The 24507-nt window shown below is 40.5% G+C and overlaps 1 protein-coding gene across 1 annotated transcript in view; it reads left to right on the top strand.

Moving 5' to 3' along the window:
* The window catches only part of DOCK5 (dedicator of cytokinesis 5), a 289956-nt gene that overhangs the window by 168819 nt on the left and 96630 nt on the right, over positions 1-24507 (top strand). The window contains 5 exon segments of the mRNA XM_006864377.1: positions 5103-5227; positions 6754-6852; positions 8903-8975; positions 13814-13917; positions 15197-15380. Of these exon segments, the coding sequence (XP_006864439.1) occupies positions 5103-5227; positions 6754-6852; positions 8903-8975; positions 13814-13917; positions 15197-15380 (585 nt within the window).

Here is a 24507-nt window from a genome sequence, read left to right as displayed (position 1 = left end):
TTATTTTTTTATTTTTAATCTCTAGTTAAGGCACCACCCTCTCTTTCTGCAGACTCTGTTAGTATATCTACTTGCCATCTCTGTTTTTGCACCTGTCAGTCACCCTTCCATGGAACAAGGGATGTCATTACTAATGTTGGATGCATCTTGGCAAAGAAAGATGTTTACCTGTGTTTTCTATTCAAAGGCATTCAATTGTGTGGCTCATAATAAACTATGAATAACATTGTGAAGCACGGAAATTCCAGCACACTTAATTATGCTCTGTGGAGCCTACACATAAACCAAGAGGCAATTGCTAGAGCAGAACAGGGTAATAGTGCATGGTTTAAAATCAGGAAAGGTACTTGTCAAGGTTGTATGCTTTTATCATAGTTATTCAATCTCTGTGCTGAACAGATATCAGAGAAGCTGGGCTATATGAAAGGAGCCCTAGTGATGCTGTATGGTAAGCACTAGACTGTTAACCTCAAGATTTGCAGTGTAAACCCACCAACAACTCTGCAGGAGAAAGATGAGGCTTTCTGTTCCCATAAAGACTTCTAGCCTCGGAAACACTACAGGGTCGCTATGAGTTGGAATCTACTTGATAGCAGTGAGTGGGGGGAACTATGAAGAGGAACTTGGCCTCAGGATTAGATGAAGGCTGATTGTTGTTGTTGTTAGGTTCCATCGAGTCAGCACCGACTCATAGCGACCTGATGCACAGCAGAACGAAACACTTCCCGATCCTGGGCCAACCTCACTACTGTTGCCACACTTGAGTCCATTGATGCTGCCACTTGGCCAATCCATCTCGTTGGGGGTCTTCCTCGTTTTCTCTGACCCTCCACCTTACTAAACATGATAACCTTTTCCAGTGACTGGTCCCTCCTGACAATATGTCTTAAGTGTGAGAGATGAAGTTTGGCCATCCTGACCTCCAAGGAACACTCTGGTTGCACTTCTTCCAACACGGATCTGTTGGTTCTTTTAGCAATGTGCAATATGCAGATGACACAACCACGCCTGCTCAAAGTGAAGAGTATTTGAAGCACTTACTGATGAAGATCAAAGGCTAGCCTTCCCTATGGATTACAATTCACTGTAAAGAAAGCAAAAGCCTCACAGTAAAGAACATAATGATAAATGGAGAAAGAGTTGAAGTTATTAAGGATTTCATTTCACTTGGATCCATAATCAATGCTCATGAAAGCAGCAGTCAGGAAATTAAAGGACGTATCTTCGATAATTTCTGCTGCAGAAGATCTCTTTAAAGTGTTACAGAGCAAAGTGTGACTTTGAGGACTGACTAAGTTGTACCTGATACAAGCAATGGTATTTTCAGTTCTTTTATAGTCATGTGAAAGCTGGACAGTGAATAAGGAAAACTGGAGAAAAATTGTTGCATTTGAATTACGGTCTTGGTGAAGAATATTGAGTATGTAGTATATTGTCTAAAGATTGAACAGATCTGTCTTGGAAGAAGTACAGCCAGAATGTAACAATGGTCTCAAACCCAGCAAAGATTTTGAGGATGGAGCTGGATTAGGCAGTGTTTCATTGTGTTGGATATATGGGAACTGACTTGAAGGCAACATTCCATTCTATCTGCCTACCCCATTGTTCTCTAGAGCAAAGACAGACCTATGAGTCAATCCAGGAGTAAATGGATATTTTTTTTTTAGTAGAGTGATCTCTCACCTCTAAGCAACATTAGAAACTGTTGACTACGCCCTTCTTGAAATATTTCCCTCCCTTATCACCACACCCTCCTGTACTTCTCTGGGCCACTCCTAGATCTCAGTTGTTGTCTTGTCTTTTTCTTCCTTGCCTTTAAATGTTACTATTTCATTAAGAATGCTCTTTTCCTTCTCATCTATATTTTCTCCTTAAATGGACTTACCTACTTATTTGGCTTATGTCTGGCAGTTGCCGCCAAATCCCTAAGTCTAGCCCAGACACCCCGCCTCTGAATTCCAGGGCCACATATCCAACTGTTTCTTATCTCTGGATTTAGTAGATACTATTCCACCCTCTTTGTCTGGATCCTTCTTTTTGTTTCTCTCTTTATTTACCATCTCTACTTGTAACTCAGAATCCCATGCATCTAGACCAGGTCCTCCTCTAGTGTTTTATCTAAGACAATAAACAGCACTAACATCTTCCCAGCTGCACAGAGATGCATGACAAGCTTACATGACACCTCCCTTATACCTCAACAAAATTAGTGCATAAAATCTGTCAATATTCCCTTTGAAAGACCTCTCAAATCCATTTTCTTCCTTCCATTTCCATTTCCAGTTTATGAGTCCTGGCTACTGTCTCCTCTTCCTTAGACAAAGTCATAATTCTTTCTGCTGTTTCTTACCTCATACTCTCTTTCCAGACTCAAGCACAAAAGATCTTTAACTGAAACACACCACATTGTGTCCCATTCCTCCACCTGTTTAAAACATTACATTGACTGCCTTCACCTGCCAACTTCAGGATGATTTGGCTTTGTTTCTATATCTGTAACCTCATCTCACAGTCCTTCTCACTGTGAGGATGCTAGTTATATTTTCTTCAACATCTAGGCCTGTGAACATGTTGCTCCTGTTGCCTGTTACTTTCATTGCTCCAATATAAGCTCAAAGGAAGGCTTTTCATATCTTCCAGCAAATGTTGTTGAGCTCTGCTTTTGTTTAGTCTGACTTTATTCCTTCATTTGTAATGTGAATTGAATTGGCTACTGTTTCTCTTCCCCACTAGACACTGAGCTGTCTGAGAGCAAGACTGGTACATGGTTCACACCATCTTGCAAATACATAGTGTAGAACTAAGGACAGACTAGTTGCCCAGTCAGTTATGTTAAAAGAATACGTGACTGTTAGCCCATTATCTGATTGTACCAAAATTCATTCATCCAAATCCTTACGATTAGAAATCTAGGCTACTGACAAGTTTTCGCTGTTATAAACAATGCCATATGAATAGCCCTATTAGTAAATCATTAGCCACATTTTTAATTCTTTGGGACAGATTTTGCCAGTGGACTTCAGGAATCAGTTACAGTTCTTAACACAGTGATCAAAAATTATATTAGGATTTCTAACTGTCATATATAAGTAGGCACTCCCCCTCTTTTTTTTTCACCACAACTGTAGCTGTTACTTAATTTTTTCAAAATTAGATAAAATGAATATTACTATCTAAATTTATGGCCCTATGTATTTTGTAGATCAGTAAGGGTTAAATTTTTACACGGGAGGAAATTCAGTCCTAATAGAGCTTCTGGAGTCATTTGTACAACACTGAGTCTTCCCAATGAGGAACTTGATCTGCTTTTTGGTTTTTTTCTAGTTTCCTTTTATACACCTGAATAAAATTTAAATTTTTCTTTCATTATGAGTACTAGACGTTAATTAATGAATTAATTTAAAAGAGTTTTGACTGGCTAACAACAACAAAAAGAAAAGTATTAATTATTCTGATGTAAAAACAGACTGATTTGAACATAAAGTACTCTCTGTGGACTTTCAGAAACAGCATCAGTCTCATCAGATTGTTAAGAGGATTACATTCATGCATAGAAGATTTTGAACAGTGCCTGCCACACAGTAAGAATGCAGTAAACATTGCCATTGTTATTGTTGTTGGGTGTCACCAAGTCATTTCCGACCCATAGCGTGACACTATGCACAGCGGAATGAAACACTGCCTGGTCCTGTGCCATCCCCACAATTCTTGTTACACTTGAGCCCATTGTTGTTGCCACTGTGCCAATGCATCTAGTAGGGGGTCTTCTTTTATACCTCTCCCTCCACTTCACCATGCACGATATTGTTCTCCACAGACTGGTGCAGGCAACATTGATGTTATTTTTAATTACGTGCTGTCGAGTTGGTTTTGACTCCTGGTGACCCTTTATCGGTTTTCCAAGGAGCAGCTGGTGGGTTTGAACTTCCAAGCTTGCGGTTAGCAACCCAGTGCTTGTCCTAGAGCATCATACCAGGAATCACATTAACTTTCATTATTAACAAGTGAGCTAATATATCACACTCCCCAGGACATTATTTATAAATCGATCTTTACTGGTGGTGAGGTGGTGGTTACATGCTGTGGAGTGGGTTCCGACTCATAGCGACCCTGAATAAGGTTTCTGAGGCTGTTACCTTTGCAGGAGCAGAAAACCTCATCCTTCTCCCGTAGAGCAGCTCTGGTAGATTCAAACTGCTGACCTTGCAGTTAGCAGCCCTACTTGCAACCCACTACACTACTTGTTGTTGTTAAGTGCTGTTGAGTCGATCCTGACCCATAGCAACCCTGTATAGGGTTTCCAAGGAGCAGCTGGTGAACTGCTGACTTTGCATTTCAAACGACTTTGCAGTCTGATGCATTAGTCCACAGCGGCACACCAGCACTCTCCTAGGGACAACATATTGTGTACTTAGTGTTTTACTTGTTATTGTTATTGAATCGGTTCCGACCCCTAGTGGCCCTGTGTAGGATTTCCAAGGAGTGGTTGGTAGGTTTGAACCACAACAGTTATTAGTAGGTAGTATAAAACATTGAAGAGTTCAACGAATATTGAAAAGAATTAAAAAAACAAACTACTTCAATGAAATCTTGGTGAGTATGGAAAGGCAGAGACCTGGTGTGATGCTATAGACTGCTAACCACAAGGTTTGTTGTTCAAACCCATTGGCCACTCCTTGGAAACCCTATATGAGGGCCACTATGAGTTGGAACTGAAGGAGCTCTGGTAGCATAGTGGTTACGAATCAGGCTGCAAACTGCAAGGTCAGCAGTTCGAAACTACCAGCTGCTCTGCGGGAGAAAGATGAGGCTTTCTGCTTCCATAAAGATTTACAGCTTTGGAAACCCTGTACAGGGTCGCTATGAGTCAGAACTGACTCCACGGCACATAACAACAACAACAACATGAGTCAGAACTGACTCAAGGGCAGGGCACTTAACACCAACAACAAAGACTTACAAAAGACTTTTGCTGTATGTTCATTATAAAGTCAGACTATTTCATATTTTACTTAACTTAAAAAAAAAAAAAGTCTTACTGTATCTTGCAACTTAAAAATGACATCTCTCAGCCACACTTAGAATGGGGTGTTATTTTGTAGGAGATGTTCGCAATGATATTTACGTCACCCTGATTCATGGAGAGTTTGACAAAGGGAAAAAGAAGACGCCGAAGAATGTAGAGGTGACCTTGTCTGTGTGTGATGAGGATGGCAAGCTCTTAGAGGTATGTGGCATTGCCCACAAATGCTACTGCCCCCAGGCACTCCTTTACAATAGCAATGTACTTTTCGATCTGATTGATAGTAATTTTTCTCTAAGTTATGGTATGGTTAGTTGTTCATAAGGAAGATATATGAAATCTGTTAAATTGTGTTTATCACTTACTATTTTTGCTAATTACCTCATTTAGATTTTTATTTTCACATTTACTCCATGTTAAGAAATACATCTTAAGTCACTAACTGGTGTGGCACTGTAGGATCAGCACTGGACTGTGAACCACAAGGTCGACAGTTCAAAGCCACCAACTGTTCTTTGGAAACCCTATACAGGGTCACTATGAGTTGGAATCAACTCAGTGGCCCTTAACAATGACAACAGCAAAGAAATATCTTAAATCACTAATGATTTTATATATAAGGTTATGTTGCAGAGGGTTTTTATAATTTTCAAGTTACAAAGGGGCTTCAGAAAGTGTGTGTAAATTCCATCATTGTTTCATTCCATTTGACCACAAACATTTTGAAGTCCCTTCATACTTAGCTACTTTCCAGCTTGATAAGATCCTCCCAAGCTTGAATGCAAAGACATGAGTGCAGGGGAGGTAGTTGAAAGCATACTTCCTTCTCCTGTTTAAGCAGAGCCATAGGAAACGTGCCCACTGTAGAATTCTTACACTGGAAGAGATCTTGGTTAGAGATCAACAACCATCATAATAACCAGGAGACTGCAGCCCAAAATGGTTAACACAGGAGTCTGTGGAAGAGCTGGAAATGGCTCTCGGTTTCCTGACCTCCAGTTCAGCTGCAGTGTCCTGTTCATAGAGAGAAGAAACAAGTGCAGTGTTTTGATACCAAAGAGAAAGATAGATAGGAAATGGTTACAGGAAGCCTCTGTTGCTTCAGCTGAAATCTGACTCCTCTTGTATGAGCCTAAGTGAGCTTCTTTGGAATCCAAGAATCATGGCCTCCATAAAGTAAACCGCATGAGTGCCTCCCGTGCACAAGTACTTAAGCTCAAATCCCACCACTTCCCTCAAGGATTTTGTAAACTCGGAAGGAAACACATATCCAAACAATTTTCCAAGTCAAGTTGTATTCAGTAACAGTGCTGTGGGCTACAGCATGGGCATGATTGATTTGTGCTTTGAACTAGAACTCCAAGCTCTATGAGCTCATTCCAAGTACACTTCTGCTTGGCTACATCATAGTTTTTCTAACTCTCTTGAAAGTGCCCAACCAAGACTTGATTCTCCTGAATTAAGTGGGCACTACTAGGAAAAGATTCAGCCCTAAGTTTTAGTGAACAAGTTACAGCTATACACCAAGTCCTCAAAGCAGAGTGTACTAGGAAGAAGTCATTTTCTTCAAATTGTGGTATAAAGTGATAGAAATCAATCTTGCTCTGCTCTTTACCTCTGCATTTAATCAGTGTATATATGCAGTGTTTGGCACAAACGCAACTGATGTGTGGGGCAGTCTTGCTCTTCTTGATAATATTATTTCCTCCTGATTTTTTTCTCCTCCAAAGAAAGCAGTTCATCCTGGTGCTGGCTATGAAGGCATTTCAGAGTACAAGTCAGTAGTCTACTACCAAGTCAAGCAGCCCTGTTGGTACGAGACTGTCAAGGTGAGACCTCACTGTTGGTAACCCTGCTACATGGTGAACCTCGTTGAGATCCTGATCTTCCTTTGAGTCACAAGTATTCCTACTTTATTCTAATCTTTTAGATAAGATTGTGGCAGGCAATAAGAAATGCATTCATAGTGATGATTCTGTGTAAGATAACTTATCTTGAATAAGCTCAGAGTTCTCAACATTTTCATTAATGAATGTGTAGGCATTTGAATCAAGAAACTAGTGGCTTACTAATGGAACTAGGCTGTCCTGATAATCTAAAACCAAATGGAAATATTGACACTGTTGTGTTCTGCAAATCGTTTCCTGGAATTTTTTTTTGCTTGGCCTCTGACCTACTTTTTAATTTACACATTGCTTTTAATTTAAATTGCAAATTTAAATTAAACTGCAAATTCAGGGAGTGCAGTGGTTCATTCTTGACAATAAGCTACAAGGTTGACGGTTTGAGCTGACCAGCCAGTCCATGGGAGAAAGATGAGACTCTGTGTTCCCACAAACATTTAAAGCCTCGGAAACACTCCACACAGGGTCATACTATGACTGAACTGACTTAGTGGTACTTACCAACAACAACAATTGCGAATTCAAAGCACTTTTCAGAACCACAGCCTCACTTGGTCTACATAGTTGTAGTTGTTATTGTTAAGTGCTGTCTAGTCAGTTCTGACCCATAAAGACCCTGTATAGGGTTTCTGAAGAGTGGCTGGTGAGCTTGAGCTGCCAATGTTGTGGTTCAAACCGACCTTGCGGTCTAGTGCATTAACCCACAGTGCTACACCAGGCCTCCCGAGATAATAATATAGTTTTGTAATGTCCTTTTTCTGGTTAGGCAACTAAGATTCAAAGGGGTTAAGTGACTTCCCAATAATCTACAGCTATTTAGCGCCAGAGACTAAACTGGAGCTCATTTCTGAACCCAGACTCATGAGCTTTTTTCTTTGATTTTTATCAAAATCATAAAAGCTCTTCAAAGAACTCTCATAAAAGTGGCATTGATACCTCAATTCAAAACCCAAACCAAGCCAGTTGTGTTAATTCAGAGGTAACCATTTTCTACAATTTTGAGTACTTTGTATGTTTCAAATGATGCTATTTATAGAATTTTATATTTTGTTTTTTAAAACTACCTACTACAAGGCTGAACAGAATCATATCTTCATATACTTGCTTAATATTCTAGTGTATATTATTGTGCCAGAGTTTATTTAACATTCGTCATGACTTTTTCGCTCTTTTAATGCCTCATAGCCCTGTTTTTCCCTGCTCCCTTTATGCATGTAAGTAGCAAAAAGCTTCCTTACCCCCAGTATTTTATCTTTTCCCTCTATTCTAAAACCATTTACCATCAACTCTGACTCATGGCAACCCCATGTATGCCACAGAAGAACTTTATTCCATAGGGTTTTCAGTGACGGATATTGTAAAAGTAGATCACTTTCTCCCAAGGCGCTTCTGGGTAATTCGATCCAATAACCTTTTGCTTAGCAGCTAAGCACATTAACCATTTGTTACACCCCACAGATTCTTTATGGATTCCTGATGTGGCACTGTGGGTTAATGCGCTGCACTGCAATGTCAGTTTGAACTACAAGGTCGATGGTTCAAGCTCACCAGTCGCTCCTCAGAAGCCTTATACAGAGCTGCTATCAGTTGGACTTAAAAACAAGGATACCTTGTAGAACCTAACTGCTGCTGTATCAGTATACAACTCCTTGTTGTCTGGAAGGTCCCATATTAACCACAAAGTAGCCATCTTTTCCCTCTGGAATATTTTCTGGTTCATACATGAGAAAATAGTAGAAGCTTGTAACATCCCCTTATTGAGAAACTGCAAATAAACTGTTAAAAAGATAATATTCTGGTATTATTTTGGTTTGAAAATAGCAAAATGTCCTTTGAATGAAATATTATGCCAAATTTTACTCTTTAGGAAATTAGTGCTATATTCTAAAATTGAACCTAATGCTCTTGAATGAGCTATGAATATGAAGTTTTACATGTATATGTGTATACTATTAAATTCCTTCTTCTTATTCAGGTATCCATTGCTATAGAAGAGGTCACACGCTGTCATATAAGATTCACATTCCGACACAGGTCATCACAGGAATGTAAGTATTAGGAGACCTGTGACATATTTCCATAGATAGATATTTGCTCTTGCCTGTAGAACTTTTGTGGATCTAGAGAAAATTCTGTAATAAAGCTGCCACATCACTAGTTTCCAATTTAATGGGCAGCTTTATTTTAGAATTCACTGGTGCTAAGGAAATCAGCTTCCAAGATCCGCATTGCCACTCCATATCATAGTTTCTCCAGAAAGCATTCTGCACAGTCTCAAAGTTCTGAAAATGCTAATAGGTGCTCTAAGGAAAGGGCTGGTTCCACAGTCAAGTAAGTGTGAGTAGAACTGCTTGTTACATGTCCCACTTAGAGATTCCCAGTGCATGTTGCCGTGTTGCTGGGAAGTCCTAGATCATGAAAACAGTTTCAACTTTTGTTTAACCTCCTGTTCCTTCAAATTATTGAACAGACCCATGCTTTTCAATGAAAGAGCTATTTCATGTCTTAGAACACATTTCATGAAATACTGCTCTGAAGCATGAACAGAGAAGAAAATACATTCTTTTCAGATTGATCACAAAATTTCTGAAGATATATTTGTTCTCCTTCAGCACTGTATAAATTTGAATCCATCATTCTAAAACACATATTCGTTGAACACCAGCTACGTTCTAGGTCGTGGGCTAAAACTTGGGCATAAGACAGCAAATAGGATACACTATTACCCTGAAGAGCCTCATGATCTAGTGAGGAAGATGAACAGAGAACATGCAATTAAGTTCAGAGTGTTACTGTGATAAGTGCTACCGGCGTGAGCTAGCAGGTATCAGGGAGTATATAGCAGGGGTGTCAAACCATCTGGGTTTTTCTTTGTTTTATTTTTTGGATGTACACCAAAGTACTCAGGAATATATAATCATTCAAACAACCAAAGGGTATACCCTGCATGCCAGCCCCCTGGCTGCCAGCACATAGCCCCTTTCCCTCCTTGAGTCTAGAGTCCCCAACTGCTCCGTCTCTGTCTCCATCTCTGGGGTCACTGCTTCTCTAGATAGGGTCCTCCACTCCGCTCTTCTCCCTTGATGGTCCCAGGGTCCACCACTCCTGGACTGCAAGATCGACCACTCACCTCCTTTTGTTGCAAAATAGCTACCTTTATATTTGCAATAATCGCAATCAGTACTGATAACAATGAATCACTATTGAACCACAAGAGTCTTATCCCCATCTCCTTTTATCAGCCCTGTCTATACAGGTTAGAAACCACTCAGTGGAGATTCTACCTTCCTCTGCACCCTCTGGAACTAGGCTTCCTCTTGAAAACTTGTAAGCCAGTTACTTCTTGCCTTTGTAGCCCCCCATTTTGGGTAGCCAATATCTAAGTTGCCCATCCCTGTCAAGGGAGTGGAAATCTTCCTTGTTGTAAAGACTCATCCCCTCTTTTAAGCTACTACATCCATAAGTGTAGGTCAAGTGCTTCAAATTGTAGCAGATTACACTCTTGTTCCTCTTCTTTTCTCCTCTAGTCAAGTTCTGATCATCCAGCCATTAAAGCCAGGTCAGTTGGGTACTATATGCAAGTATGGGCATTCTTGTGCATCTCCCCTCACTTCATATCAGCTGGACATTTCACTCTCCATTCAAGTCCTCTGTGACTATGTCCCTGTCCATGGGCTCAGGAGTCCCCAGGTCTCGCTATACTGCTGGCTACCCAGATCATGATCTAGGTTGACAGAAGTCTGTTGAACATGGTTGGACTTAGCTCACAGCTTCATTGCTGTTTTCCCCTCCACTTTCTCTTATCGGTACACCAACGTGGTCACCAGCAAGATTACATGCCTGCTCATGTATACTCTTTGAGTTTCAGTCTTGGAAGGAGATTTGCCCTGAGGGGACTTGAGTGTTTACCTTGATGGCTCTCTGGTGAACAACTTGCATGTTCTTTTAGTAGTCAATTAGACTGCCCTTATTGTTCTTTGTTTTTCCTGCTGGTCTTTCTTATAAGAAGTATCTTCTGTTCCTCTAGCTGCTCCAAGCTGGTCTGCTTGTCTTTTCAGTGGAAATTTCCCACCTCAGAAGATTCTGGTTGGGGATCAGGATTACACTTATTGTCTTATGCACTGCAAAGGCTCCGCAAGAAGCCTCTTTGACTGGGCAAGTTCTAGCCCCGTTTTAGGCATTCCAATCAGTTATAGGCTGAAGACGGCCTTACAAACTCTCTGTAGTGATGTTTCTGGCTATTCCTTTCTCTTCCCCTCAAGTGTCTATTTTATAGTAGTAGGAAAGGGAAACCAAGATTCATAAGACAGTCAAGCATCTTAACATTATTCCCACTCTTGTACCCATTCAAACCATTCCTCAATCCCTGTATCCCAGAGCCTTGTTGTTCCAAGGTTGAGCATACATCACTATTTATCTCTGTCCCACTTAGCCCATGCAAACTTGCCTAGAAGTTCTCCCATCTGCCTTGTTCTTCCATTCCCCATCCCCTTCTTGTGTATTGGCCCGCAACACCCAAACTATCATGTGTCTGTTCCCTACCCTGTACTCCACCTTCCCCTCCCTCCCTCACCCCATCCCCTAAACCCCAGTAACCAGCAAAATATTTTTATTTTTTTCCCTTTTAGTGTGGGTATTTTTTTCTTAAGCTTTTACAATAATGGTCCTATGCAGTATTTCTCCTTTTGTGACTGACTAATTTCACTCAACATAATGTCATCAAGGTTCATCCATGTTATGCGGTGGCTTGCAGCTTCCTTGTTATTCTTCAAGGTAGCATAATATACCATTGTGTGTATGTACCAAAGTTTGTTTATCCATTCTTCCATTGATAGGCACTTAGGCTGTCTCCATCTTTTTGCTATTATAAATAGTGCTGTTATGAATATTGGTGTGCATGTATCTATTTGTGATATGGCTCGTATTTCTTGTGGATAAATACCAAGTAGAGGAATTGCTGGATCATAAGGTATTCCTATTTCCAACTTTCTGAGGAAGCACCATACTGTTTTCCAGAGTGGTTGGACCATTTTGCAGTCCCACCATCAATGTAGGAGGGTCCGTCTCTCTGCATCATCATCAGCATTTATCGTCCTCTTCTTTTTTTTGAACTTCACTGTTATTGCTGGTCTGAGATTTCTCATTGTTGTTTTGATTTTAATCTCTCTAATGGTTGTTGTTGTTAGGTGCCATCAAGTCGATAGTGACTCATAGTGACCTTGTGCACAACAGAAAGAAACACTGCCTGGTCCTGGGCCAACCTCACTATTGTTGCCATGCTTGAGCTCATCGATGCTGCCACTTTGCCAATCCATCTCGTTGGGGTTCTTCCTCTTTTTCTCTGACCCTCCACTTTACCAAACATGATACCCTTCTCCAGCGACTGGTCCCTCCTGACAATATATTCAAAGTATGAGAGATGAAGTTTGGCCATCCTGGCCTCCAAGGAGCACTCTGGCTGCACTTCTTCCAATACAGATCTATTGGTTCTATTGGCAGCCCAATTATCTCCTCCAACACCATAACTCAAAAGCATCAATTCTTCTACGGTCTTCCTTATTCACTGTCCAGCTTTCACATGCATATGAGGTTATTGAAAATACCATGGCTTGGGTCAGGCACACCTTAGTCCTCAAGCTGATATCTTTGCTCTTCAACACTTTCAAAAGGTCTTGTGTAGCAGATTTACCTAATGCAGTACATTTTTTGATTTCTTGACTGCTGCTTCCATAAGTGTTGATAGTTGATCCAAGAAGAATGAAGTCCTTGACAACTTCAATGTTCAAGAAATGTGATCTTAAACATTTCTGCATGTTTGTTGGCTGCCCACTGTTCACTTCCTTGGTGAAGTGTCTGTTCATGTCCTGGACCCACTTTTTAATTGGATTATTTGTCTTTTTCTTGTAGAGGGTGTTGTAGTTTCCTGTATATTTTAGAGATTAGTCCCTTGTCTGATGTATCATTGCAAAAGATTTTTTCCCATTCGGTGGGCTCTCTTTTTAACTCTTTTGGTGAAATCTTTTGATGCAACTAAGTTTTTAATTTTTAGTATGTCCCAAACATCTATTTTGTCTTCTTTTGTTTTTGCAGTTTTCACAATGTTTGGTAGTCTGTATGTGCTCTGTATTAGACCCTTCAAATTTATCCCTATTTATTCATTGTTGGCCTTTATAATTCTGGTATTCACTAAAATCCATTATTTTTAATCCCATTTTTCTGCAACCTTTTGGAAGGTCCCTCCTGGCCCAAATTGCCATCGAGAGAGAATGGATAAACACATTGTGGTATGAAAGCGGTCGGTGGATTACACTCACCAGTGTGAGCATACACCTGAGCCACACAGCTGACCCCAGAGCTGTGTCTGTGATGAGATCAGGCCACAGGTTATCCAGGATTTTCAAGCAGAGGAGATGACATGATTAGATTTGATTTTGGAAAACTCATCTGGCTACAGTATGGAGAACAGTTTGAATGGGATAGACTACAGACACAGACAGACCAGTTCAGAAATTTTGTAAAAATATGGGCAAGAGGTATGAGTGACCAGAATATAGGTAGGAATAGAAGGGATGGAGAGAAAGGAGCAGGTTCCCAAGGTATTCAGAGAATGAAAATGACATGAGTGGGAAGTTGGTATTAAGACCCACAGTTCTGATATGGATGATTGGGTTTATTCACTAGGAAACATTGGAGAAGGAGTGTATTGGGGATAACAGAAGACTTCAGTGTGGGAATATTTCTTTTGAAACAGCATGTGTAGCATGTTGTTGCTTCCTGAGCTGTGTTTGTTATAGCTAGGTGAAAGTCAAACCCTAGTGTAAGATGTGAGATCAGCCATCACCTCCTGGGGTCTGTACTTCTCAGACATTTTGTTCTGTCTTTCCAGCCAGAGATAAATCAGAGAGGGCATTTGGGGTGGCCTTCGTGAAGCTGATGAACCCAGATGGCACCACTCTGCAGGACGGGCGACATGATCTGGTGATTTATAAGGTGGGGATGAAAGAATGGGGCTCAGAGAATGGCTGAAAGTTATTGAAATGGACTTTGAAGACCCTTTTTAGATGGATGTGTTACATATATTAGAGACTTCTATAGAGCTGTGCTTGTTTGCCCCATAATGTCTGGAAGCTTTGTGGTCTCCCCATTCTGGAAAGAGTGAGCTGCATATTCTTCAGTCTTCTAATGAGCATCTCACCCACTTTTGCAAAAGGTGTTCCCAGCAAGTGAATGGTAAAGGGGCTAACCTTTCCTCTTCTATTCTACATCATCCTGCTTACAGTGTAGATAGCTGCACTGGTGGGGGTTGGTTAGAGTGTGGTTTTCATATCATTTTGACTCAGATATCATTACTGTGCTCCAGGGGCATTATTTCCACCCCTAACATTTGTATCCCCATTTTTCCCTTCTAAATGCTGCTGAGCCATAGCTTCTACTGAGTTTTTAGAGTACAGCATAGCTACTGGAAGATCTTGTCTTTTCTGGCAATATCCAGGGGACTTTTTTCACAGCTGGCAGCTTTTTTGTGTGCGGAATCTGCCCAGTATATATTTGCCTTTACTTAGGCTCCTTAAGGTGCTCTTGTAAGCATAGCAGTTACGAGTCAGGCTGCTAATCTCAAGGTCAGCAGTTTGAAACTACAAGCTGTTCCGTGGGAGAAAACTGAGGCTTTCTGCTCCCAGGAAGATTTACAGCCTCAGAAACCCTATACAGGGTCACTATGAGTCAGAACCGACTCCATGGCACATCACCGCCACCACCACCACCAGGCTCCTTAGCATGTAAATTGTTTTGGAAGGCATCACATGTTATTTCTTTCTTCATCAACCCAGTGAAATATTCTTATTGTTTTTAATTCCGGCTCATGATGACTGTATATGGGGTTTCCTATGAGCATCTGTTGACTTGTCCTGAAGACCTTATAGTTCAAACTGACCGCAGTCCAGGGCTTATCCTACAGCAAACAAAATCCAATATTACTCTCTAGTATAGTTGCTTACTTATAGCAGGGATTTCTAGCTCATAACGTATTCCACTTTCATTCAATAAATTCACTATTTCTGGGCTCTGATTTCAACGTCTGTGGAAAGGTGTCACAGTGTCTCAGAGCTGTAAGGGATGTGAAGTGTAATTTAATGAAACCATGCTTCTTTAGTTTTTTGTTTATGCTTTTTTTTTTTTATAATACTGTGTTTATGATAAAACCTTTTTGTATTTGAATGTAAGAGATGTTGGTCATCATTTGATGTTCCTGACATGTTTTTACCCCCAGGGTGACAACAAGAAAATGGAAGATGCAAAATTCTACCTGACCCTGCCTGGCACCAAGGTAGAAATGGAAGAAAAAGAACTCCAGGCATCAAAAAACCTGACCAACTTTACTCCAACCAAGGATAGCACAAAAGATAGCTTTCAGATTGCCACCCTCATTTGCTCCACAAAACTAACTCAGAACGGTAGGTGTTATGACACAGTTCATAGCAGAATGAGCTGTCTGCTTGGCCCTCCTGGGTTTCTTTACTTGACCCATGGCCTAGACCATATGAAGCTATGTCTTCTGAGACTGGGTGCTGGGTTCTTTTTTTCTGATCTTCAGATGATTATCTAGTTGATATTGATAAAACAGCTAAAGCTCCTTCAGCAGTTTTGTTGTTTGTCTTTAAAATAGGATGAAAATCATTTCAGGTTTTTTTTAATTTTGTAAAACTTACCAAAATATTCATTAACAAAAGCTGTGAAACTCTTGAAGTCTTACATTTCCTTCCTTGTTAGCTACAAAGACCTCTAAGGATCTGTTCTATGTATTGTATATAACAAGAGATGCTGGTAATAAAGGGATAATGCTGACAAAGAAGGAGACCAAGCTTCTGCCCAAACAGGTATAACAAAGAACAGGGTACGTTTCCTTTAAGAATTTTGCCCCATTCATTCTCATCTTTCCTGTTTTTTCCCCAAGTATTCTGGAATTTTCCATAAAATCAGCTGACTAATCCAAATGGAGCTTCATTTTGATCTTCCAGTAATACTTTAATATCATTTGTAACTTTTTAGTATATAACATCGTATTTCAGAGCCACTAGCAGCTTCTCATTCTTTGAACCATTTAGTATATAAGGCATCTTACTGAATGTCCTGAGGCAAGAATTAGCTACCCAGGGGACTTGCTATAGAAATTCTATACCCCATATGCTGTGTAGAGGATTAGCTACTTTGGCATTTAGAAGATTTGAGCTAGGTACCTGGCAAGGGTTCTGTTTTAGGGAAATCCTAAGATAGTCAAAACAGTTTATGTAGAAAGTAAACTCAAGGATCAGGTGGTGATGGGTATTTAAAGGGGTCAGTATTGGGTTTGCTTTTATGAATCATGAATAGCTAAAGAATAAAGGTAGTATTTCCATTTGGACATGTAACTAGACTCAGCAGAGTAAAGTTCAAGGTTCATGCATATGGAAAAGTAAAAGCATAAAAATTAAACTAGAAAACATTCGAGCTTCATAGAATACATGACAAAATTCTGTCAGTAACATAACTCTTGTTTTGGGAAAGTAAGATACTATACTGCTGTAAGGAGTACATATGGTGCAATATTTATGGGAGGTGATTGAGAAGATATATCAAACATTTTCATGTATTCAGACCCTTTAACCCAGTAATTTGACTCCTAAAAATTGAACCTAAGTCTATGTAAACAGTGAGAACTATACACAAAAATTTTTATATGAGGGTTTTTCCTTGTATTCATAACAAAGTAATACTGAGAATACCCCAAATATCCAAGAGTGGGAGTCAGTTTAACTAAATTATAGGATGCAGTCACATGATGAAATATTTGCTGCTGCTAAATAGTATATTACAAAACATGCCGGAGTTTGTAGTGGAAATTTTAGCAGTGCGATCTGTTTTGTGTAAACACTTAAACACAATTTGGACTCAAAAGCCTGGATTTAAGTACCAGCTCTGCCACTTAAGAGTTGTTTGATCTTGGACAGGTCATTTGCTCCTTCTGTGTCTAGGTTTCTTCGTCTTCCAAATGGGAGCAATCGTAGTATATATTTCAAAGTGTGAAATAAACAAATGATAGTAAAAATAAATAAACAGAAACAATGCCTGGTCATAATAAAAACTATATGACTGTTGTTGTTGTTGTTATGTGCCGTGGAGTCGGAACCGACTCATAGCGACCCTGTACAGGGTTTCCGAGGGTGTAAATCTTTACGGGAGTAGAAAGCTTCATCTTTCTCCCGCGGAGCAGCTGGTAGTTTCGAACTGCTGACCTTGCGGTTTACAGCCCAATTCGTAACCACTACGCTACCAGAGACCCTTTAGCTGTCATTATTATTATTGTCATTATCACAGAAAAAGGCTGTCTGAAAGGAATAATTACAAGAACTTGAATAATTCTTATTTAAAACATACGGTTACGAATCTGGCTGTTAACCTCAAGGTCGGCAGTTAGAAACTACCAGCAGTTCCACAGGAGAAAGGTAAGGCTTTCTGCTCCAGTAAAGATTTACAGCTTTGGACGTGTTGTGCAGGGTCACTATGAGTCAGTACTGACTCCATGGTACTTTAACAACAACAAAATACATATTTTATATTTTATAAATGTTTTGTTGTAAAATAATAAAACGTTATTTTTAAAAAGTATTATGGAGAGCGTGACGATCGTTCCATAGGATAAGCACTAGACTGCAAACCGCAAGGTTGGCGGTTCGAGCCCACCAGCTGCTCCACAGGAGAAAGATAAGGCTTTCTTCTCCCACAAAGATTTGAAATTTTCGGAAAGCCTATACAGGATTGCTATGAGTCAGTACTGACTCAACAGCACTTAACAACTTAACAGAAAGAAGTAAGTACGATAGCAGACTATAAACCAAACCATACTCACTTTCACTGTGTCAGTTCCATCTCAGAGTGACCCTGTAGGACAGGGTAGCACACAGTGTCATTGGTTTTCCGTGGCTGTACGTCTTTACGGAAGCAGGCTTTTTTTTATCTTTCTCCCACAGAGCAGGTAGTGGATTTGAACCACTGGGCTTTTGGGTAGTAGCCAAGTGCCTTAGTTACTGTACAACTGTGTCTCCTATAGTAGACTGTTGTTGTTGGTAAGTGCTGTCAACTTGATTCTGTCTTATACAGACCCAGTAGAGGGCTTCTAAGGAGCAGCTGGTGAATTTGAACCACCAGCCTTGCAGTCGGTAGTCCAATGCTTATCCTGCTACAGTGCCACATATAGAAAGTATTAATGTACTTTTATGAACTATCAAGGGAGATTCCAGGAAGATAGCATTTATTAAACAGCTAGTTGATTATCCTCTCTAGATTCTAGTTCAAAGGAGAATAAAGAAAATATATAATAAAAGTTTGTAAAATCAACTTATAACCAGTATCAAAGAAATTTCTGTTAAATAATTGACAGATAGTACATACTCAATTTAAACCCTTAATTCATTGATAGTCAAGTCTTTTAAGGAGTCCTGGATAAGCACTGGACTCTACGGTTGGATTTAACTGCATGGTTGGTAGTTCAAACTCACCAGCCACCCCTCGGAAATTCTAAACAAGGTCACTATGAAAACATCCTCATACAACAAGAAGTCTTCTAAATGCCTTATATCTGTGTTGATATGGTAGCTACTGGCCACATGTAGTGAGTGAAATTTAAATGAATTAAAATGTAATAAAATGAAAAGTTGAGCCCCAGTCATGCAAGCCACATCTCAAGTGCTCAGTAATCACCTTTGGATAGTGTCAGATAAACAGCGCCCAGTACAGATAAACATTTCTATCTTGGCAGAAAGTTCCACCAAATAATTCTATGCTGTTTATTTTGTCATCCCTGTTCCTGATGTTTAGATTTTTAAAAACCCGGCATAAAAAAAATACAAAGAAGCAAAGTCTTAACAGTCTATCCCAATGAAGATTTAGAGAGGCAGCCCTCATCTCAATCAGTGAGAAAAAGAGAGAGAAGACAGAGACTTCACAGAGCCTCAGAGAAGCACAGCATTCCAAGGGAAACATAATGATTGTGGGTTGTTTGTGCATTGCTTCTAGTATCATAGCAATAATGTAGATGCCAATTGAACTTACTCTGAAAAATACAAAATGGAAAAGCATTAATAAACTATTAATTATAGAAGGGATTTTGCTGGTCAGAGAGGTTAGCTTATGTCCATTTATACTGAGACCGTGACCAAAGCTTGTCTTCTATAAGTCACGGGAGGACTCTTCAGACTCAAAAGGTAAGAAGCAACTGTAACTATTCACAAACAGACCTGGCTGTTTCTCATTCATGCACTTACTTTAAATGGAACAAATCCGTTTGTACGGAATTGTTTGTTGCTGGGCCTGTATGGAGAATGACAACAGATTTGTTGGTCCAAGAAAGGGAAAAGAAAGTTAATGTATCAAGTCCCTGTAGATATGTGAGACTTGCGGTAGGACATAGCAATACTCACCTCATTTTACCCTGCAACACTCAAGCACATCTTGTTGTTGTTAAGTACTGTCAAGTTGATTCTGACTCATAGTGACCCTGTATAGAGTTTCCAAGGGGCAGCTGTTAAGGTTTGAGCCAGTGACCTTGCAGTTAGCAGTCCAGTGCTTATCCAACAGCACCACCCAGGACTCTTAGGACATAGAGGTATCACTTTTTATCCCCCATTTATTGTTGTTACGTGCCATCTAGTAGAATCTCAATTTATAGTGACCTCATAAAATTTTCTTGGCTTTAATCTTTACCCTTTCAAAACAACAGGTCTTTCTCCTGTAGAGCCACAGTGTGGGTTCAAACCACCAACGTGTGAGTTAGCTGCTTAGGGCGTAGCTGTTTGCACCACTAACACTCTGTTTACTGATGAGGAAGTTTGGTTTTACAGTGCTAAAATGTCTCAGCATTGGTGATCTTGGGTTTTGAAAAGCTATGGCTTTTTCCTTCTTTACTTCTTTTTTATATGTAAACTTCGTGGTCTCTAATTCTGTCATTTTCCATAATCTGCTCTCAAGGTTGATCAGGTACCCCAAGTCTGAGGATTGTTTTTCTCTTGCTGATTTTTAGAGTTTACCAGACATATGTCCTTACAAATATATTCTGGAGTTTCACATATTTTTTTCACTTTGTATAAATGGAATCATGCTATATGAACTCTTTCTGTACTTGCCCTTTCTTACTCAGCATTGTTGTTGTTGTTATGTGCCGTGGAGTCAGTTCCGACTCATATCGACCCTGCACAGGGTTTCCGAGGCGATAAATCTTTACAGGAGCAGAAAGCCTCATCTTTCTCCCGCGGAACAGCTGGTAGTTTCAAACTGCTGACCTTAAAGTTCGCAGCCCGATTCATAACCACTATGCTACCAGAACTCCTTTACTCAGCATTAGGAAGGAAAAAAAAAAAGTGAAATGTCCCAATTCTTATCCACTGTTGATGGGAACAACTACTTTGTATAACATTTAGACAATATCTAGCATGGTTAAAGAAGGATCCCTGGTGATGCAGTGGTTAAAGCATGCCAGTATTAACTAAAAGATCAATGGTTCAAATCCACCGGGAGAAAAATGTGGCAATCTGCTTCCATAAATATTTGCAGCCCTGGAAAACCTATGAGGTTATATCCTGTTGTTCTGTTCTCATCAGAAGTGGGTTTTTTGGAATGTGGTTAAATATGGTCATTCCTGATGACTCAGGAATCCCACTCCTAGTTTTTATACATGAGCACTAGGAGACACACAAGAATTTCTTCTTTTAGCCCTAGGAAGTCATGATTCACAAAATGCTAAAATATACCCCTAATTCAAGCAGTGATGTGACAAGCAAATATTACATCTCTGGAGTGATGGATGGATGAGTGGATGGGTTGGTTCTTTTCAGAGGCTGATGGTGTTTGCTGAGTGAATATTCACCCTTTTCCTCAGGTAGCAATGCGTAGAGTGAAGTAATGAGTGGTACCATTGACTAACTGGGCTATGACAGAAACAAGGTGGGGAAGATGGACGTGGACCAGAGCCTGGCACGTGAATTAGATTAAGCTCACTATCAGCTTGGAGTCCTTGTGTGGCACTGTGGGATAAAGCCCTGGACTGCGAGGTCATTTTGAACCACAAGATTGGCGGTTCAGACTCACCAGCTGCTCCTTGGAAATGCTATACAGGGTTGCTGTGACTCGGAACCAACTCGATGGCACTTGTAAAGAACTACAACAGCTTGCTTTAAATAACCAACAGTTTGCAACAAAGCAAACACCTCCATGAAACAAATTGATTAATAAATATCAGCTTCCTTTAGGGGCTACTAGTTCTCTCTTCCAGCCATTAATTTATTCATTTAGTCTTTCATCAAACATTGATTGAGCATCTAATTAAGGTGCCTAACACTCTGATGGAGCATAAAACCAAATACAGTTTCTGCCCTCAAGTGGCTCAAGTCTATGAGAACAGCCAGGCAAGACAGCCAGTGTGCCTCTACTCACTATGTGCTCCAGTAGAGGTATGTGGAGTCCTGGTGTGGCACTGTGGGTTAATGTGCTGGACTGCAAAGTTGGTTTGAACCACAAGGTTGGCAATTCAAACTCACCAGCTGCTCTTAGGAAACCCTATGCAGGGTCACTATGGGTTGGAACCAACTTGAAGGCATGTAACAACAACAAAATAGAGGTATGTGTCAAAACCAAAAACAAATTATTAGGGTGAGGGGTACCGCCAGAGGAGAAGGATTTCTATGTTTCCCTTCCAGTAGCTCAACAATTATTAAAGCTATAAGTGACTTCAAGATGCAAGTTTTTTTTTAAGTCGAAAGAAAAAAACTGAAAAATTTTCTCCTGGACTTAGCCTAAGAACCAGAAGTCTTCCTAGAGGAAATAAAGTTTGAAATGATCTTGAAGTATAAATAGGAGCTTCCTCAATGCATGTTTTTTTGCAGACATTTCATACAAAAGGAAGACCATTTGCAAAGACCTGGGGATATTTTAGAATATGTCATAGTTTGGGAAGTAGAGAATTTTTGTGTTTGACTGCTGAGAAGTAAGAAAACTGGATGACGGGGCAGCATGGAGAGCGGTAGGAGAAGCCTTATTGTGTTCTGTGTGAGGTTATTAAACATTATTCTAGAGACAGAGGGGAATCACTCACTAGGCCTTTGGCTTTGAAGTTTTCCCAGGGAGTGAAAATATGCAAGTCAATAAAATAAACTTCTCCATGAAGCAAATTGACTATTCTAATAAACACTAGTAAACAGTATACACTGGGAAATGTATTTGCATACACACACACACAGACTTCAGGATAAGCACTGGCCTATTAACCACAAGGTTGACAGTTCCAATGCACAGCTGCTCTAGTGTCTCACTGTAATGAGCACTGTTGATTGTTGAACTCTTTCCCTCATAGTGTTCCAATACTAATCCCTGAGAGTACCAGAAAACTAAACTTCATTTTCCCAGCTTATGGATGACTTTTTTTTTTTAATGTTTTATTGTGAATTATGTGGTAGTTTACATGGAGAACATTAGCTTTATATTCATCTGATCATATATCTACCAATGCCATGGTTATCATCCCCTCCATGCATAATCCACCAACCAAAGGGTATACCCTGCCAGCCTGCCCCCCTGTCTTCAGCACACAGCCCCTCTCCCTCTCTGGGTCGAAAGTCCCCAGCTGCACCATCTCTCCATGTCATCGTCTCTGCCTCCATCTCTGGTGTCACTACTTCTCTGGGTGGGGTCCTGTTCTCCACTCTTCTCCCTTGATGGTCCCCCTCCATTCCTAGATTGCAAAGTCAATCACTCTCCTCCTTTCGCTACAAAACATCTACCTTTACATTTCCAACCCTCACAATCAGTCCTGATAACATTTGTATCACAAGAGACCTGTATCTCCTTTCATCAGCCCCGTCCAGACAGATTGGATACTACTCACTGGAGATTCTACCTTTGTCCATGCCCTCTGGATCTAGGCTCCCTCTTCAAAGCTTGTAAGCCAGTCACTTCTTGCCTTTGTAGCCCCCCATTTTGGGTAGCTAATGTCCAAGTTGCCCATCCCTGTCTACTCTGTGTATGGAGGGGTTGGAAGTGATCCTTGCTGTAAAGATTTGTTCCCTCTTTTGAGCTACTGCATCCATAGGTGTAGGTCAAGTTCATCAAATTGTATCAGAGTATTCTTTTTTTCCCTCTCCTTTCTTCTGGTTGAGCTCTGATCATCCAGTCATTGAAGCCAGGTCAAGTGGGTATTATCTGCAAGTGTGGGTATTCTTGTGCATATGCCCTCTCTTCTTATCAGCTGGATGCTTCACTCTCCACTGTAGTCCTCTGTGGCTATGTCACTGACTCTGGGCCCAAGAGTCCCCGGTTTTTCCACACTGCTGGCCAACCAGGTCTCCACCCAGGTTCACAGGAGTCTATTGAACGTTGTAGGGCTTAGCTCACAGCTTCATTGCTGTTTTTCCCTCACTTCCCCTTTTCGGTGACGAACGTGGTCACCAATCAGAGCTTGTATTCCCATTGAGTCTTAGTCTTGGAAGGAGGTTTGCCCTGACAGGACCCGACCACTTGCCTTGATGTCTCCTGGGCAAGCAACTTGCTTGTTCTTTTAGTACTCAGTCCTGCCTGTATTGTTTTGTTCGTTTTCCTGTTGGTCTTTCTTTCAAGAAGTATCTTCTGTTCTTGTAGCTGCTCCAGGCTGGTCTGCTTGCCCTTTCAAGTGGAAATATCCCACCTCAGAAGATTCTGGATGTGGTTCAGGATTCTACCTATGGTCTTATGTAATGCAGAGGCTCCACAGGAAGCCTCTTTCATTGGGCACAGTGTAGCCCCATTTTAGGTATTCCAATCAGTTATAGACAGAAGACAGATTTACAAGCTTTTTATGGTGATATTTCTGGCTATTCCTTTCTCTCCCCCTCAAGTGTGTATTTTATAATAGTATGCCAGGGAAACCAAGATTCAAAAGACAACCAAGCATCTTAACATTATTTCCCCCCTTTTCCCCATTCCAACCATGTCTCAATCCCTGTATCCCAAAGCCCTATTGTTTCAAGTTTGTGCATACATCATTATTTACCTCTGTCCCACTTAGCCTATGCAAACCTGCCTAATTGTTTTCCCATCTGCTTTGTTCTTCTATTCCCCTCCCTCTTCCTGTGTGTTACCCCTGCCTTCCTAGCACCGAAACTATCTTGTATCTATTCCGTACCTTGTGCTCCACTTTCCTCTCCCTCCCCTCATTCCCACCCTACCCCACATCCCACTAACCAGCAAAGAATCTCCCCCGACCCCCTGTTAGTAGGGGTGTTTTAATATAACCAGAGTGTGGATAATTTTTTACTCCTTCTTGTATGTGCATTCATACCCACAAGCCAGTTGCCATCAAGTTGATTTTGACTCATGGCAACCTATGTGTTGTTGTTACGTGCTGTCAAGTTGGTTCCAACTCATCCAATCAGTACAGGATTTTCAAGGAGCAGCTGGTGCGTTTAGTGTCAGAGTGGAATTGAATTGGTTTTCAATGACTGATTTTTCTAGAAGTGATTGTCAGGCCTTTATTTTGAGAAGCCTTTGAGTAGACTTGAACTCCCAACCTTTCAGTTAGCA

The sequence above is a fragment of the Chrysochloris asiatica genome, unplaced genomic scaffold, assembly GCF_000296735.1.
Source record: "Chrysochloris asiatica unplaced genomic scaffold, ChrAsi1.0 scaffold00064, whole genome shotgun sequence".
NCBI lineage: Eukaryota > Metazoa > Chordata > Mammalia > Afrosoricida > Chrysochloridae > Chrysochloris > Chrysochloris asiatica.
This window is presented reverse-complemented; position numbering and strand designations above follow the sequence as displayed.